The sequence below is a fragment of the Abramis brama genome (genome assembly GCF_963993115.1).
Source record: "Abramis brama genome assembly, chromosome: 3".
In the NCBI taxonomy this organism is placed as follows: Eukaryota; Metazoa; Chordata; class Actinopteri; order Cypriniformes; family Leuciscidae; genus Abramis; species Abramis brama.
The window spans coordinates 14,422,085-14,437,157 of NC_139965.1; the positions used below are offsets into that span (position 1 = coordinate 14,422,085).

General features: G+C 36.7%; 1 protein-coding gene across 1 annotated transcript in view; it reads right to left on the bottom strand.

Moving 5' to 3' along the window:
* Window positions 1-1,265: 1,265 nt before the first annotated feature.
* LOC311080232 (insulin receptor substrate 1-B) overlaps window positions 1,266-15,073 on the bottom strand; it is a 53,521-nt gene continuing 39,713 nt past the window's right edge. Inside the window, exon 3 of the mRNA XM_084110015.1 lies at window positions 1,266-2,314. Coding sequence (XP_083966141.1) covers window positions 2,307-2,314 — 8 coding nt within the window. The 3' untranslated portion in view covers window positions 1,266-2,306. The remainder of the gene's footprint in view (window positions 2,315-15,073) is intronic.

Genomic DNA, 15,073 nt, shown 5'->3' on the forward strand with positions numbered 1-15,073 from the left:
TTGGCCGATACGATAACTGATAATTTTTATATTTGAGAGCCGATAACCGATTTATTGGGTGATAAAATTTTAATTTAGATTTATTTTATTTTTATTTTTTGAGAGCCTAATTACAAAAACAAAAGCCGCAACCCAAGCACACAATTATAATAATGTTCTCATTATTATTGTATGTAGCCTGAATGACAGACTTGCGCTGCACATGTTGCACTTAACAATATTTTTCTTTATGAAGTGATTCCAATAATATTTCAAGCAATTCAAAACCATCATGGTGAACAGTGCGCATCTGAAGTGTCACAGCTGAAGGAAATAATCCATTATTTATCGTCTTTAATATATCGGCCTAATTTTCTTATTGGGCCGATAACGATAACATTAAAAATGAACATATATCGGCCGATACCGATGTGGTGGCCGATATATCGTGCATACCTAATTATATAGACTATACAACAATTCTATGTAAAACAATAGTGGATTTAACATTAAAATGTAATGTTAACGGTAATATTTTAATGTAACCTTCTCCCTTTACACACTTTGGGCAGTTAAATAATAATTTTATAGTATTTATTTGAAAGAATTAAGAGCAATTTCATGTCTATCCTTGTATTGTTCAACTGGTCGAAGTTCTATGGGATTTAGAAAGTAATTCGTAATAAGTAATCCAATACTTTTTAGATAAAGTAATTACTACAGTAATTAATTTATTACACCGTTGAAGATGTAATTAGTAGCTAATTGATTACTTTTTTAGAGTAACTTACCCAAAACAGGCACACTAGTGCAAACACAACCGTCACACACTAAAAAGCATAAATATTCAATCCCGAGGTCTTTCAGAGCCCGATGACAAGGCAGAATGTGTGTCCTTATTTAAAGGGACAGTTCACCCAAAAATGAAATTTCTGTCATCACTTACTCACCCTTATGTTGTTCCAGACCTGTATGAGTTTCTTTCTTCTGTGGAACAAAGAAGATATTTTGAAGAATGTTTGTAACCAAGCAGTTTTAGTTACAGTTGACTTCAATAATATGGACAAAAACATCGAGACATTTCTCAAAATATTTTCTTTTGTTTTCCACAGAAGAAAGAAACTCATACAGGTTCGGAACGACATGAGGGTGAGTAAATGATGACAGAATTTAAATTTTTGGGTGAACTATCCCTATAAAAATATTTATAAGACATTTTCATCATAATAAAATAAATAAATAATTTAAATAAATAAAAAGGGAATGGAAAACATAAGAGAGAATCATCTTTTTAACACTCCTGTTTTTATTTTACCACTGTTGGCCAGCAAAGGGTGTCACTGTGATACAGTGTGTGGGAACGATTCCCAAATAATAGCCTTTAAACACCCCCATTCCGGACACTCATTGGTATAGTCCAGTGTGGATTGGTCAGCTAGCATCCTTGCGTGCCAGTTGAGGTAATCTACCGCAGGACACCATCACAGAAGCACCCCACCCTAAGAGTAAAAATAGACACTTTGTGTCACTGAGCCAAATGTCTGTAACTGGTTCCTTTCAGGACACTACTGTGGAGAGAGCAGAAAAAAGGGAGGCAGAAAAGAGACAGGCACTTAAGTACTAATGCATGGGGCAAAGAGGGTGGAGACGCAAACGAGGAACTAGTCAATCCACACAGCTGTGATGCAAGGTTAGCCGAACACCATGATGAGATTTATAATTACTTCATCGGTACTTCAGCAGTACCATCAGCGTTGTCGATGTCTTGCCGTAACACTCCCAAAGACCATCTTTTCCTATCGATTTTACCTTCTGTATCACTTCAGCTTTTGCAATGTAAAAGAATAGCAACCTTCAAGCACATCAGTCAATGCCTGAACAATTGAAAGTCTATATTTAGAAAGCTAATATTTAAACGAGGCACTTTTTGTGTGTATATTTATATATATATATATAATTTGTTCAACGGTTGCAAATCACTGTAGCTTTTTTTGTGAATATTGGACACAGACTGTTCAAGTTGAAGGTCAAAGGTCATTGTCATTGGCTCCATTGTCGTCATTCTCCTCTCGGATTGGTTATAGTGCTTGTGTGCTGAGAGTCCGAACAGCACAGCTTGATGTTGCTTGTCTCGTTTGGCACTTGTTCCCATCCATTGCAGCAACCAATCATTGCGGAATAGTCTTTCGAAAGTGCTTGCGAAGTTGGCTGGGTTTGTGCACACGTCTTACTCACTCTCTCTCTCTCTCTCTCTGCTCTGGCAGGTGCATCAGGTGCACGGGAGAGCGCCGGCAGCACGTTTCCCAGAATTCCACATTGCTGAGGCATCAACATTCTGAAAAAGACAGAAATGAGATGTAATGTTGCATATTCTTATACAAAAACATTGGAAATGTAATTTTAGTATCATTGATATACTATTACAGTTAGAATTAGATTAGATTTTATTTGTATTAATTTTATTTGATTGGTATTTTTATAATTTTTATTTTTAAAATATAGTCTATATAGTTTTTATTAAGTTTTTTAGCTTTAGTTACTTTAGTACTACAACTTAAAGTGACTTAAATATTATACTATTTTAAAGTTTCTTAATTTTGTTTTAGAGATCTCCTACAATAGATTTCCATGCATCCAAGGTCAAAAAACACTTTAATTTTCTTACACCATACATTGCACATAACTTCACTTCTTATGGCTCGTTTCCACTGAGCAGTGCGGTACGGTACGGGACAGTACGGTACGGTTCGGGTCTGTTAACCATGATCTGGCTAGCGTTTCCACTGCCAACAGTACCCTTACTTGATAGGCGTGGTGTTTCGATCGACGTCATTTTCGCGCGAAGAAGAACATAGTAAACTACAATGGATGACATACAGCAGATCTTGTTCTTGCTCCTCGACATGTTTGTCACAAGAAGACAAGCGCCGACATTAGGCTTTTCTCAATATCAAGTAGGCTACGCAAAGTTTGTACTTGCCATGTGCGACTCCTACATGCAAATGGTACAGCGCGTTCTTAAAAGCGTCACTCAGCTCGCTCTGCTACTCCGGTTATCTCTGTTACTCTGTATGTACATTTTAAGCAACAATAAAACGAAATATGTTATAAAACACCACTCTGCCTCTTTTCGTTTTCATTTAAATAAATTAAACATTATAGGGACACAAATGTGGTTCATGCGCAACGCATATTGATTATTCACTGCACGTTATACGTTATTCTATTTATAACAAAACGAAATTTAAAACACAACCGTTACCTCTTTTCGTTTAAAAAAAAAAAATTAAACATATTCCAGACAAATGTTGCAATAAACATCAGTGATAATCTTGTAATAAAAAAATGACAAGAAACCATATTTCTTTTTGTAAAATTTCAGTTTTATCAATAGCCAATATAAAAGTTTAAGTAAAAGGTACAAGAAGCTATACAATAAGAAATAAAGCAAACAATTCAGTCAAATATCCAAATGCAGCGCTCTAGTCTAACATTACAACAGTAACGTTAAATACAAATAGCCTATAATATGAAACTAAACTTAGCCCTCAGCCAAAACGATTGACAGGGAACGAATTATATATTCACGAGACCAAAGATCGCCCGTTAGGTCTACACAAGACGAATTACATCTCATGTTTAACCACTACCGTCGGAGTCAGCGGCGAACGTCAGAAGAACTAGCCGAGGAAAGGCTCATCCAGCCGGGAAACATGAGCGCCGAGCGCCCGCTGATCGCATGGATCACAACCGAAAAAAAAAAAAAATCACCTTTATAAATAAACCACAGATTTGAGCTTTTAACAACTACATTCTCGCCTGAAAAACTCTTAAAATTACATTTCGTGACACAGTAACAGTATTATATTAAACTCTATATTAAAAAATGGCACTTCTTATGTTGTCATTCCCCTTGTAGCACGCGCAAGTGACGATTCTCTGTCAACCAATCAACGTCCTGCAGTGAGTCTAGCTCCACCTTTTAGTACCGTACCACTGTGCTAGGTACCCCAATGGAAGGGTACCTAAAAAGTGGTACGGTACGGTTCGGCATTTTGGTACCATTCACAACTTTTGATAGTGGAACCGTACCGCTCAGTGGAAACGAGCCATTAAAGAGTCTGAAAACGGTTTGTTCGAAGATTCAGTCTCTCTAAACCCCTCCTTTCCAAAAGTCTACTCTGCTCTGATTGGTCAGACGGCCCAGTCTGTTGTGATTGGTCGACCGCTTACAGCGTGTGTCAGAAACCAAACAACCATTACCATGTCTGAACTTCAGCTCCGGATCTTCCTCAGCACGCAGCTGAATCATCCATCCATACATCCATCCATTTTCCAAACCACTGGTCCAATGTGGCTACAGCATAATATCATACAATAAATTCCACTGAATTGATTTTTACATTTTTACATTTTGCTTGTTTGCTAAGTTTCAAATGATTATTGAACAGTCTGAATTCATGCAGTGGACTAATGTAGGGAATAGTGAATGAGGGTATAGGGGGCGATTTTGAGGCTGTTCGATTTTGAGGTCTAACATGAATAAATTTGCAGTATAACAAGGCAACTTAAACTCTGGCTGAGAGATCTTGTTACTTCACATGCTGTTCAGTGGCAGTGATTTGTGCCATCGCAAGAAAATCAATAGATATGTTCTATTGCAGCTGTTTTTATCAGAATAACTATTTGTACATGCATTGTACATTGAGTTGTACAGGGTTAAATGCCATTAATGTCATGATGAGGTTCAATAAAAACATATTGCCATGAAAATGTAAATGTGTTTACGAGAGTTGAATGAGATCACACCTAAGTCACACACCGGCTTAATGCATGCATGCATGCATATGACAAAATATGCATGTTTTGGGTAATTTAATCAATCGAATGTGCGTCACCGGTTGGTCTGCACATGTGGACCCCGGCATAAACATAACAATCATTGAAGAATAACAAATTGATTGTCTTTATTCATAAAATCACAGATGAGCCAGTCTCAGCCTCTTCCTCTGCCCAACATCTTTTCATTTCCACCCATTATTCTTCTATTTGTGAAAAGTAATCTGGGTAAACACACACAGCAGGGACAGCAACTAATTTAGAAGGAACACAAAATGATCAAATGTATACCCTTAATGCACTCCCGGTCTCTATTTATTTCGATAAAAGTGCCAGCCAATGAAAAATGTACAATTGAATGTTCTTCAAAACTAATATACTACATCCCTAAATTAAATACAGTGCAATTACAATAACAGACCTGGACCAACCAGACATGTCTGCGTCCAACCTACAGTACAATATGAGTATGTATGTATTGATAATGCCAGAAGATTTTAGAATCTGTTAATTGGCCATATGGAGACAATCTCATGATGACTGCCAAATATATTAATTGTCCTGGCTGATATAATGGTCTATCACTAGTGGAGACACTACACAACATTTACCATCACATATTTAACACACCCAATCTTTATAAAACTATTGTCATCTAGAATCTAATTTAGTCTAAAGGGTAGGAGGTTGTGTGTGTTTACTTATAACCCCAAATCCTGGTCTTAACTGTTGCAACCCAAAAAATAATGACTAAAAAATCTCTGCATGAACCAAGAGGTTTTGACAAACAGACGAAAACAAAATAACTCTTGATGACCTGAAAATTGACCAATGTTCCTTTCCGTTGTTGCTCTCAATTTTCTAGTCTTGGCTCTAATTGTAAAAAGGTTGCCCCCGCCACCTCTGCTCCTCACTGAGCACAGCTATATTTAGTCCCTTCAGAACAACTCGTTCCAACCAGAACACAGAGAGACTCAATCAGAAAGAGAGAGAGAAGAAGGGAGAGATCAGATAAGCATCAATACACAAACATTTGGAAATGCAGCATCCAAAACATTTCATGTGCTGGTGACCAGTCATGCCAGTCTTTTCAGCACGGAAAGCAAAACTTTGAGATTTCCCACTTTTACTTTTTGTGTGTCCAAATATTTGATTAATTTGTGTTCTGATAACGGTTAAATTAAGGGGCCAAGCACAAAAAAGGCATGATGAGTTATTCAAGCAAACAACAATGAGCAATTAAAGACATTTTTAGAATGTTTTAGTCAAAATGGTATTGCATTAATATGATTAAATTGCTTATCACTTCTGACCAATAGGTGGCGCTGTTAACAAATTGATGTTGTGTGGTCAGTGTGTGGAGACATTGACACATACAAGGTTTGGTGTAAATATGGCAAAAGCATTAAAGAGTTACAGCCTCAGAAACAGCTTGGCACCATGCCATCAAATTTGTTGATGCGTTATTCGAGAATGGTTTGGTCAATCAAAAAGCTTTAAATAACTTTTTGCTGGAATGGTCTGAAGATGATCTGAGCTGATTTTGGTGAAATTGGACCAACGGTCTAGAAGGAGTTAGAAAAAATAGGTTTTCAAAGAAATCTAAAAATGGCAGACGGCAAGTTCGACCAAATATGGCATAATTGGTATCATTTTTCTCGGCATGACTCAAGGAATCTATCAAGTTTAATCAAAATATGCTAAATGAATCAAAAGCATTAAATATAAATTTTGACCAGAAAGGGTTTTTTGTGTACTTTTTGAGTACCTTCATGTCATGGTCCTGATGACACACACTGAGTTTCGTAATGATGCGCTAATGCGTTCATAAAATGCCGCATTTTATGACAAAATTAAAAATGGCCGATATGGAAAAATCGGGTATCATTTGACTCGGCATTTGACTGCACTGAATCAAAAGAGACCAGATAATATAGTTTTTGGGTGAATGGCCTCTCATCTGACCAGTAGGTGGCGCTGTGTGGAAATTCTGCATGTAGGTCATGCTTCTGATGACATGTACCAAGATTCGTCTAAATGTGCTAAAGCGTTGCGGGGAGATAGCATCGCATCCAATTTGGCGTGGTATTCATCAAATTAGTTTGTGCGTTGGTTAGATGACGAGATCTTACGAGAGTGGTTAGATCTATCAAAACGTTTTTTGGACAGTGCAGTTTTGGACAGATGATGGTGCTAGACGGATTGAGTTTTGACTCCAAAATTGGTTGTGTTTAATACTGAGACTGTCCTCTATTAGTGTGCCAAATTTCCTCATTTTCCTGGTGTATCAACTTTGAAGCGCAACTGTATATCTATCTCTTTCATTCAATTGAGCCAAATATAATAATGGACTGGATCTGTATTATAAACAAATTTTCTGGGGTTTTTTGTGTTTTTTTCTTTTCCTCAAGGCATTTTTTTCTGACTTTCCTGCATCTTTGAAACATTTCCATTCACATGTACTCTGGAGAGCATCTGGGACATTGACATAAACAGCACTTTCCAACAACTTAAAAAATTGGGTGACAAATAATTTTGTTTTTTATGCTTTTGGAGTTCTTCAGTTTTTTTTTGTTTTTTTTTAGACAAACTTAGATTCACTGTAATGCTGGAGTAAGCATTTGGTCCTGTTTAATGTTGGTGCTGGTAAAGGTTTAGGGATACTCAACTTTAAAATGAAAATTCTATGTTGTTTCAAACCTGTATGAATTTCTTTTTTCTGCTGAACAGAAAGAAATATATTTAGAAGAATGTTAGTAACCAGACAGATTTTGGTACCATTGACTTCCATAGTAGGAAATAAAATCAATGGTCAGTGGTACCAAAAACTGTCTGGTTACTAACATTCTTCTAAATATCTTTCTTTCTGTTCAGCAGAAGAAAAAAATTCATACAGGTTTGAAACAACATGAGGGTGAGTATATGATGACAGAATTTTCATTTTAAAGTGGAGTATCCCTTTAAGAGCTAAATAACAAGGTTCGGTAACACTCTCATTTGTTAATAAGTTTATTTTTTAGCCAACATGATCTAACCAAGACTAATATTATCTTACTTAGACTAATAAATGCTTAAAGTATTATTCATTCTTAGTTCATGTTAACTGAAGTAGGCAACTAATATATTTTTGTAAAGCGTTACCCAAAGGTCTCTTTCCAAAACTGTTTGTGTTTATGCATAGTGTTTCTTGGGGTTTTCTTGTGCATCAACAGAAAGGTTTTTATGTATTTCTTTTAGAGATTATTTTGTCAGTAAATTTAGAGGGTTTTACATTTAGTTTTTGTTGATTGTAACATTGCATTTAATTCACACTTAAGTGTATTGTTAACTGACATTAAAGTATATTTTAAATCACATTAATTGCGTGTCATTATATTGTGTAGTGCACTTTAAGTATATTTTAAAAACACTAGAAGCAATTATGAAAGTAGATATAAAGTTGTAATAAAGTACCAATTAAGTTGTTCCAAAAAATCACTCTTAATGGCAACTTATTACATTTTATTTCAACTTAATATGTGATATATTTTAAATTAATTGCACTTAATGTGCATTCAGTGTGTCGAAAACATTGCATTTAATTCACAACTAAGTGTATTGTTAACTGACATTAAAGTATATTTTAAATCACATTAATTGCGTGTCATTACATTTTGTAGTGCACTTTAAGTATATTTTAAAAACACTAGAAGCAATTATGAAAGTATATATAAAGTTGTAATAAAGTACCAATTAAGTTGTTCCAAAAAATCACTCTTAATGGCAACTTATTGCATTTTATTTCAACTTAATATATGATATATTTGAAATTAATTACACTTAATGTGCATTAAGTGCGCCGAAAAGATGGCATTTAATTCACACTTAAGTGTATATATTTAAAGTATATTATTTATGTAATAAGTACACTTTATAAAAGTACACTTAAGTGCACTTTTTTTTCACAAGGGTAGACTTCAAGAACAGAGGAAGAAAAAGAAGAAGATAACTATTGGATACAATGGGTGTCTTTGCACCCTAATTATTGTTTTATTTAAGGCTCTGACTCTTTAAAATAATAAATACAATGATGTGACAACAATAATATGCATTAATAATAATAGTGATAATAATATAAATAATAATGATATTAATATAAATTGTCACAAATACAAAGTTCTGTCATGCAACTCTAGATGGCGCAGGCTTGCAATCACATCATTCTCTAGGCCACAACTGATTGGTTCCTGCTACTCAACATTCAAATTCAACTTCTGTTTGCAGCACGCTTTCAGAAACCCTCCACCTTCCCCAGCTCCACCTGTATAGATCTGCTCCGGCTAATTCATGCATGCTTGCTCAAGTTTGCTCATTGCAGCATGTCGTGTATTGGCAGTAGCAAATCTCGACTTGCTCTGCTGCAGCAGCGCAGCAGATCTATAATGCAAAGACCAAACACATTAACCTTTTCATTCTCATTGCAATGCCAAACTCTCTGAGAGCTGTCATGACAGAAATGCATTTTCACCTTTTTCGTTGTCTTAAACTGCTATACATTTCTCAGTTGAGAATCAACGGTGGCAACGATCAGGTAGAGAATTGTGCAGATTACTAAAAAATACCTCTAATCACAACAGCAACTGCCTCATGCTAACAGCAGAAGCTTGGACACGAGCGCTGCAGAGCTGCAGGTAGAGCCCATTTCCTGCACTTACAGCCATAATGAGATGAGACCACAGATCCATCTATCTCGCTCATTTCATCACATATCCTACCATCCGTACACTGATCAATTTAATAATGCCTCTGGGACCATCCCTCTCCCTCTCTTCCCTCTCTCTCTGTGTCTGGTCTGTGACATGTTTTATGTTTTATCTGTCTGTCTGGGCCGGCATACATTAGTTGAGTGTGAGTGTGGGTAGTTTGGCATGGGGAGAGTGTCTGCAGACTTTGTGTGTGTCTGTGTGAACATTTCAGGCACTGCCAAATGGCATTTTAGTTAAAATTACAATGATTTTACAGCGTGTGTTAGAATGTTTTTATGTTTTTCAAGAGGCAAAAGGAAAAGAAAGGCTGATGAGAGGCCTTAAATAGCACAGTGGCATATAGTATGTAATGCCTCCTGTGTATGAAAGCATGCACATACAGCTATGTGTGTTGAGTGCCTGTATGTGAGAGAGTATGTGTGACAATGATCTTTCCTCTGCTTAAAGTATATGAGTGACATTCTGTTTTCAGTCCCTGAGGTTGTCAATCATTGACCAGCTTCACATCAACTTTTAGAATGACATTATGATATGTTTATCCAGGAGTGTGTCTGTGCCACTCAGTCGGGTCTTACAACGTTGACATGAAACAACAGCTGTTGAAAAGCACACGCACACACACTTTATGGAGAATGTCCTCAGGGAAAGCATCACATATCATACACTGAAAGAAAGAGCAGGATAGATCAAGAGAATGAGTGAATGAATGACTTTAGGAAAGTGAGAAAAAGGAAAGTGGAAAGTAATGTGGGCTTATTAAAGACAGTGTAATTGCTAACAAGTACGTCTTGAGTCAGTATTTGTGTGTGTAACGGAAATGTAAAGTAAATTAAAATTTGTGTGCTTGCGACGGCCTTGCGAAAAGAGAAGGAATCGGAAGCACGCCATTAGAGCCCTTGTGTGTTCATTTATTTAATATTTTTGATATCTTTGAATAAATATTAAAAATGTTCAATGTAGTGCTTAAAGCTCTTCTGAACTCATCTGACCATGTTTAAAGAGGAGCTACTATGCTAGTGTGTAACGTTGCTGTCTGAGAATGAAAAAGATCTGCAAAGTTACAAAGCACTGCAAAGTCACTTCAAAGGCGATTCTTCTCTATATCAGTGTCACTGTTTCTGAACTTCTCTGAACTCCATTGTAGTCGAGTTTTCTTCTGGGAACAAACACATCCCAATATTCCTCATTTAAATAATTCCCGCCCAAGGCATGCATATAATAAAGGGGCGGGGCCTGGTTGAGTTAGTTAGTAGTGTGTTGAAACTCGTGGTTATGGTAAGGGGCGTGACATTTCCAATCACACACACTGACCCAGCCGACCAATCAGAGCACACTGCGCTTTTCAGAAGGAGGGCTTCATAGAGACAGGAACTAAACAGAGCGATACTGACAGACTGGAAAGAGAGGTGCTGCAACTATGTCAAATATGTGAAAAATAATGTGTTTTTTGAACATTCAAGCATGAAAACCTCCTCTAGTAGAGCCCATAAAAAAATCAAGACTTTGTTAAAGGGCATAACATGGCCTCTTTAAGTCTACACCACAGAATGCTGCAGTCCCCCCCCCCCCACCCAAAATCAACACAGAAAACGTGAAAAAAGTCTGCATTTTCCATCAGGGCCTGGTGAAAACCCAACAATGAGCACTAAACTAACACACACACATTGCTGACTCATCAGTACTCTTCTCTCTCTCTCTCTTGCTCCTCAGGATTAACCACTTTTTCATCTTTGCAGAAACATGCAACATAGACGATAGTCTGAACGTCTCTTTTCCCAGGCATAATAAAGTGCATCAATAATGTCACTATATAATTAAAATATCTTAAATATTTCCATGCAGCCGGACCGGTGTTGTGTGAAGTGAGTGATCTGAGATCTCAGTTCTGCTCATTGCTGCACCCTTGGGCTTGACATTTAACCCCTGGCTGTTCCAGAGAGACAGTCGTTGCGATTATGCGTTTCGCACATGCAGCTGAAAGAAAGACACGCTTTTAAAAAAAAGTTTCATACAATCATAAAAATGCTAAATGTTCTTTTTGCCCTTCCAAAGACAGCAGGATGTTTGAGAACAGTATGTACACTACCGTTCAAAACGCTTTGGGGTCTGTAAGATAAATGAATACTTTTTTTCAGCAAGAATCCATTAAATCGACCAAAAGTAGCATTAATAATGTTGCAAAACTAATTCTATTTCGAATAGGTGCTGTACTTTTGAACTTTCTATTTATCAAAGAATCTTGAAAAAATTTGTATCATGGTTTACACAAAATATTAACTGCTTTCAACATGGATAATAATAATAAATGTTTCTTGAGCAGCAAATCAGCATATTCGAATGATTTCTGAAGGATCACGTGACATTGAAGACTGGAGTAATGATGCTGAAAATTCAGCTTTTCATCACAGGATTAAACTATATTTAAAAATGTATTCAAATAGAATAGTTATTCTAAATTACGATACTATTTTCACAATATTACTGTTTATTTATGCATTTTTTAATCAAATAAAGGAAGCCTTGGAGAGCATTAGAGACTTACAAATTTTATCGACACCTAACTTTAGTGTAGTGTATGTATGTGGACTCACCCCTCGGGCACACGTCTTCTCATTTCTAACAATTGGAAAAACTCAAATCACTCTTCTCTATGCAATAATAGTGCTATAACAATTTCATGCTATTATAGTTACAACTCCTGTTAAAATCCATATTGTAGTAATTTTTTTCAACCAAGACTGCATTACTGTAGGTCACTGAAGCCCTACGGATTGCGAAAGCTGATTTCAAATCATCAGTTCTCGTCCTCCTGGATCAATGTGCTGCCTTTGACACTGTGAATCATCAGATCCTTCTGTCCACCCTCCCATCACTGGACATAACAGGAATTACACTCCACTGGTTTGAATCCTATCTCACAGGTAGGTCTTTCGAGTATCCAAAGCACATCAACTGACCACTGGGGTTCCTCAGGGTTCAGTTCTTGGACCCCTCCTCTTCTCCATATGTGACCCTGGACCACAAAACCAGTCACAAGTCGCACGGGTATATCTGTGGCAATAGCCAACAATACATTGCATGGGTCAAAATTATCGATTTTTCTTTTATGCCAAAAATCATTAGGATATTATTAAGTAAACATCATGTTCCATGAAGATTTTTTGTAAATTTCCTACCGTAAATATATAAAACATTTATTTTTGTGAGTGAATGCAGCACAATCGCGAACATAAATGGACAACTTTAAAGGTGATTTTCTCAATGTTTCGATTTTTTTGCGCCCTCAGATTCCAGATTTTCAATAGTTGTATCTCGGCCAAATATTGTCATATCCTAACAAACCATGCATCAATGGAAAGCTTATTAATTCAGCTTCAGATGATCAATAAATCTCAATTTCAAGAAATTGACCCATGTGACTGGTTTTGTGGTCCAGGGTCACATATACACTACATCACTGGGACCCATCATACAGGCACATGGTTTCTCCTACCATTGCTATGCTGATGATGACACTACCTTTCATTTCATGTCTGGCGGACATCTCGGCATGGATGAAAGAACATCACTACCAGTTCAACCTGGCAAAGACTGAGCTTCTCGTCTTCCTCGCCAATCTGACTCTACAGCATGATTTTGCCATCCAGCTAGATTCATCATCAATCACTCCATCAAGATCAGCCAGAAATCTTGGAGTAATCTTTGATGACCAGCTGACCATCACAGACCACATTGCAAAAGACAGTTTAGGTCATTCAGGTTTGCACTGCACAACATCAGGAAGATCAGGGGCCTCATGTATAAAGACTTGCGTTGAATTCATACTAAAACATTGCGTACGGACAAAGCTGTAAATGTGCGTACGCACAAAAAAACCCAGATGTATGAATCTCTGCGTACGAAGGATCCCACGCATATTCTCTTTGTACATCCCAGTTAACGTAAAATTGAGCGCACATGCACAAGCACAACGCCCCACCCAGTCTCCTCCCTTAATTAAACTAATTTAAATATGGTAATGAGTCCACTTTGGCAAAAGAAAGCAGTAAGAAAATAGCGGCAAGAAACGAAACTTTACAGAAAGTGAATTGGAGGTGTTACTATCGGAGGTAGAAACGGAAAAAAAAAATTTTTATTTGGAACTTTGTCCTCCGGAATTAATAACAAAAGGAAAAAATATGAGTGGGAGAGTTTGGCTGATGCCGTCAATGCGGTGGGATCTGAAAGTCGCACTGTAGAGTAGACTGAGTACAGTTGAGACACTTTTTGCGTTTTGATTTTTCACACAAAAATAGACATTGAAAAGAAGTGAATTTCCACATGACACGTCACATGACATTACATTAGCTTGTAGACTAAGATATTAAATATCAATAATACCCACAAGTAGTTTATATTTTCCACAATCAGCTCATAAAAATAAGGTGCTTTTTGTCTCAACTTTGTCTCAACTGTACCAATATGTGGTACAGTTGAGACAGTGCATGGTACAGTTGAGACACCCATTTCTAATGATGTGAAGGTAACTAACCATTCATTGTAAAATATAAAAAATAAAGACAAATAAAGAAAATAACAATTGGGCAACATTTTTGTTTATTCATCCATTTATATTCATTCATTTTATTTAAATTAGCACTGATTAAAACGTATAAAGCAGGAACAAGATATGTAACAATATTTAATAATAATACAGTTTAAATATCACAAATATCAAATTTTATTTTCATTTGCGTCCTATGCTGGCTAATTACGGCGTTTAAACAACTAAACAATGTGTTTCCTAATAGAACTCTATCGGGGGAACAGTAGATATGGGTCTCAACTATCCCCCGCTGGCCACCTCGCACATTTCTCTAGATTTTGCAATTACCTTGCATGACACAATACCATGAAATATGCCCGTTTTAGGGCACAGAATAACGTTTGTGGTGATACCAGTTACGTTTAACAGTCACATAAGGATAATAAGCTATTCATTGTGGAGAGTGCATTTTGAAGTGGACGTCATATCTTTTCCCGATATCTTCGGATCGGAGATGCGTCCGTTGTTCAAATTTCCCACGATCAAAGAGGACACTAATACGCACGTGCACAGCAAAAATCACAACTTGTGCTTGCTGCGAACGCAAGTTATTTAAGGTGTCTCAACTGTACACAGCCTACCCCAATTGACCTTAAAAAGAAATAGTCTGATATAAAGGTGGACATTAAACCAAAGCTGTCATTTCCATAGACTAAGGGTTGTATCAATTTGCATATGCTTTTATATGTTCTTATTTGATTGCATAATTGATAGAATATTCCCAAAAGGCTCGTGTGACAATATATGTCAATTATTTTATAAATTGCAAATTAATAGCAATGCTTTCCACGGTTGGTGGTGCGATAGACTTGTAGAACAATTCGTTGTGTAATGTTTGCAACTTCACTTCATTGCCTGTAAGAGTCTCGCCAACGGACAAAAACAATGAGAAATGTACGTACGCCAGACATGAAATTGGCGTGGA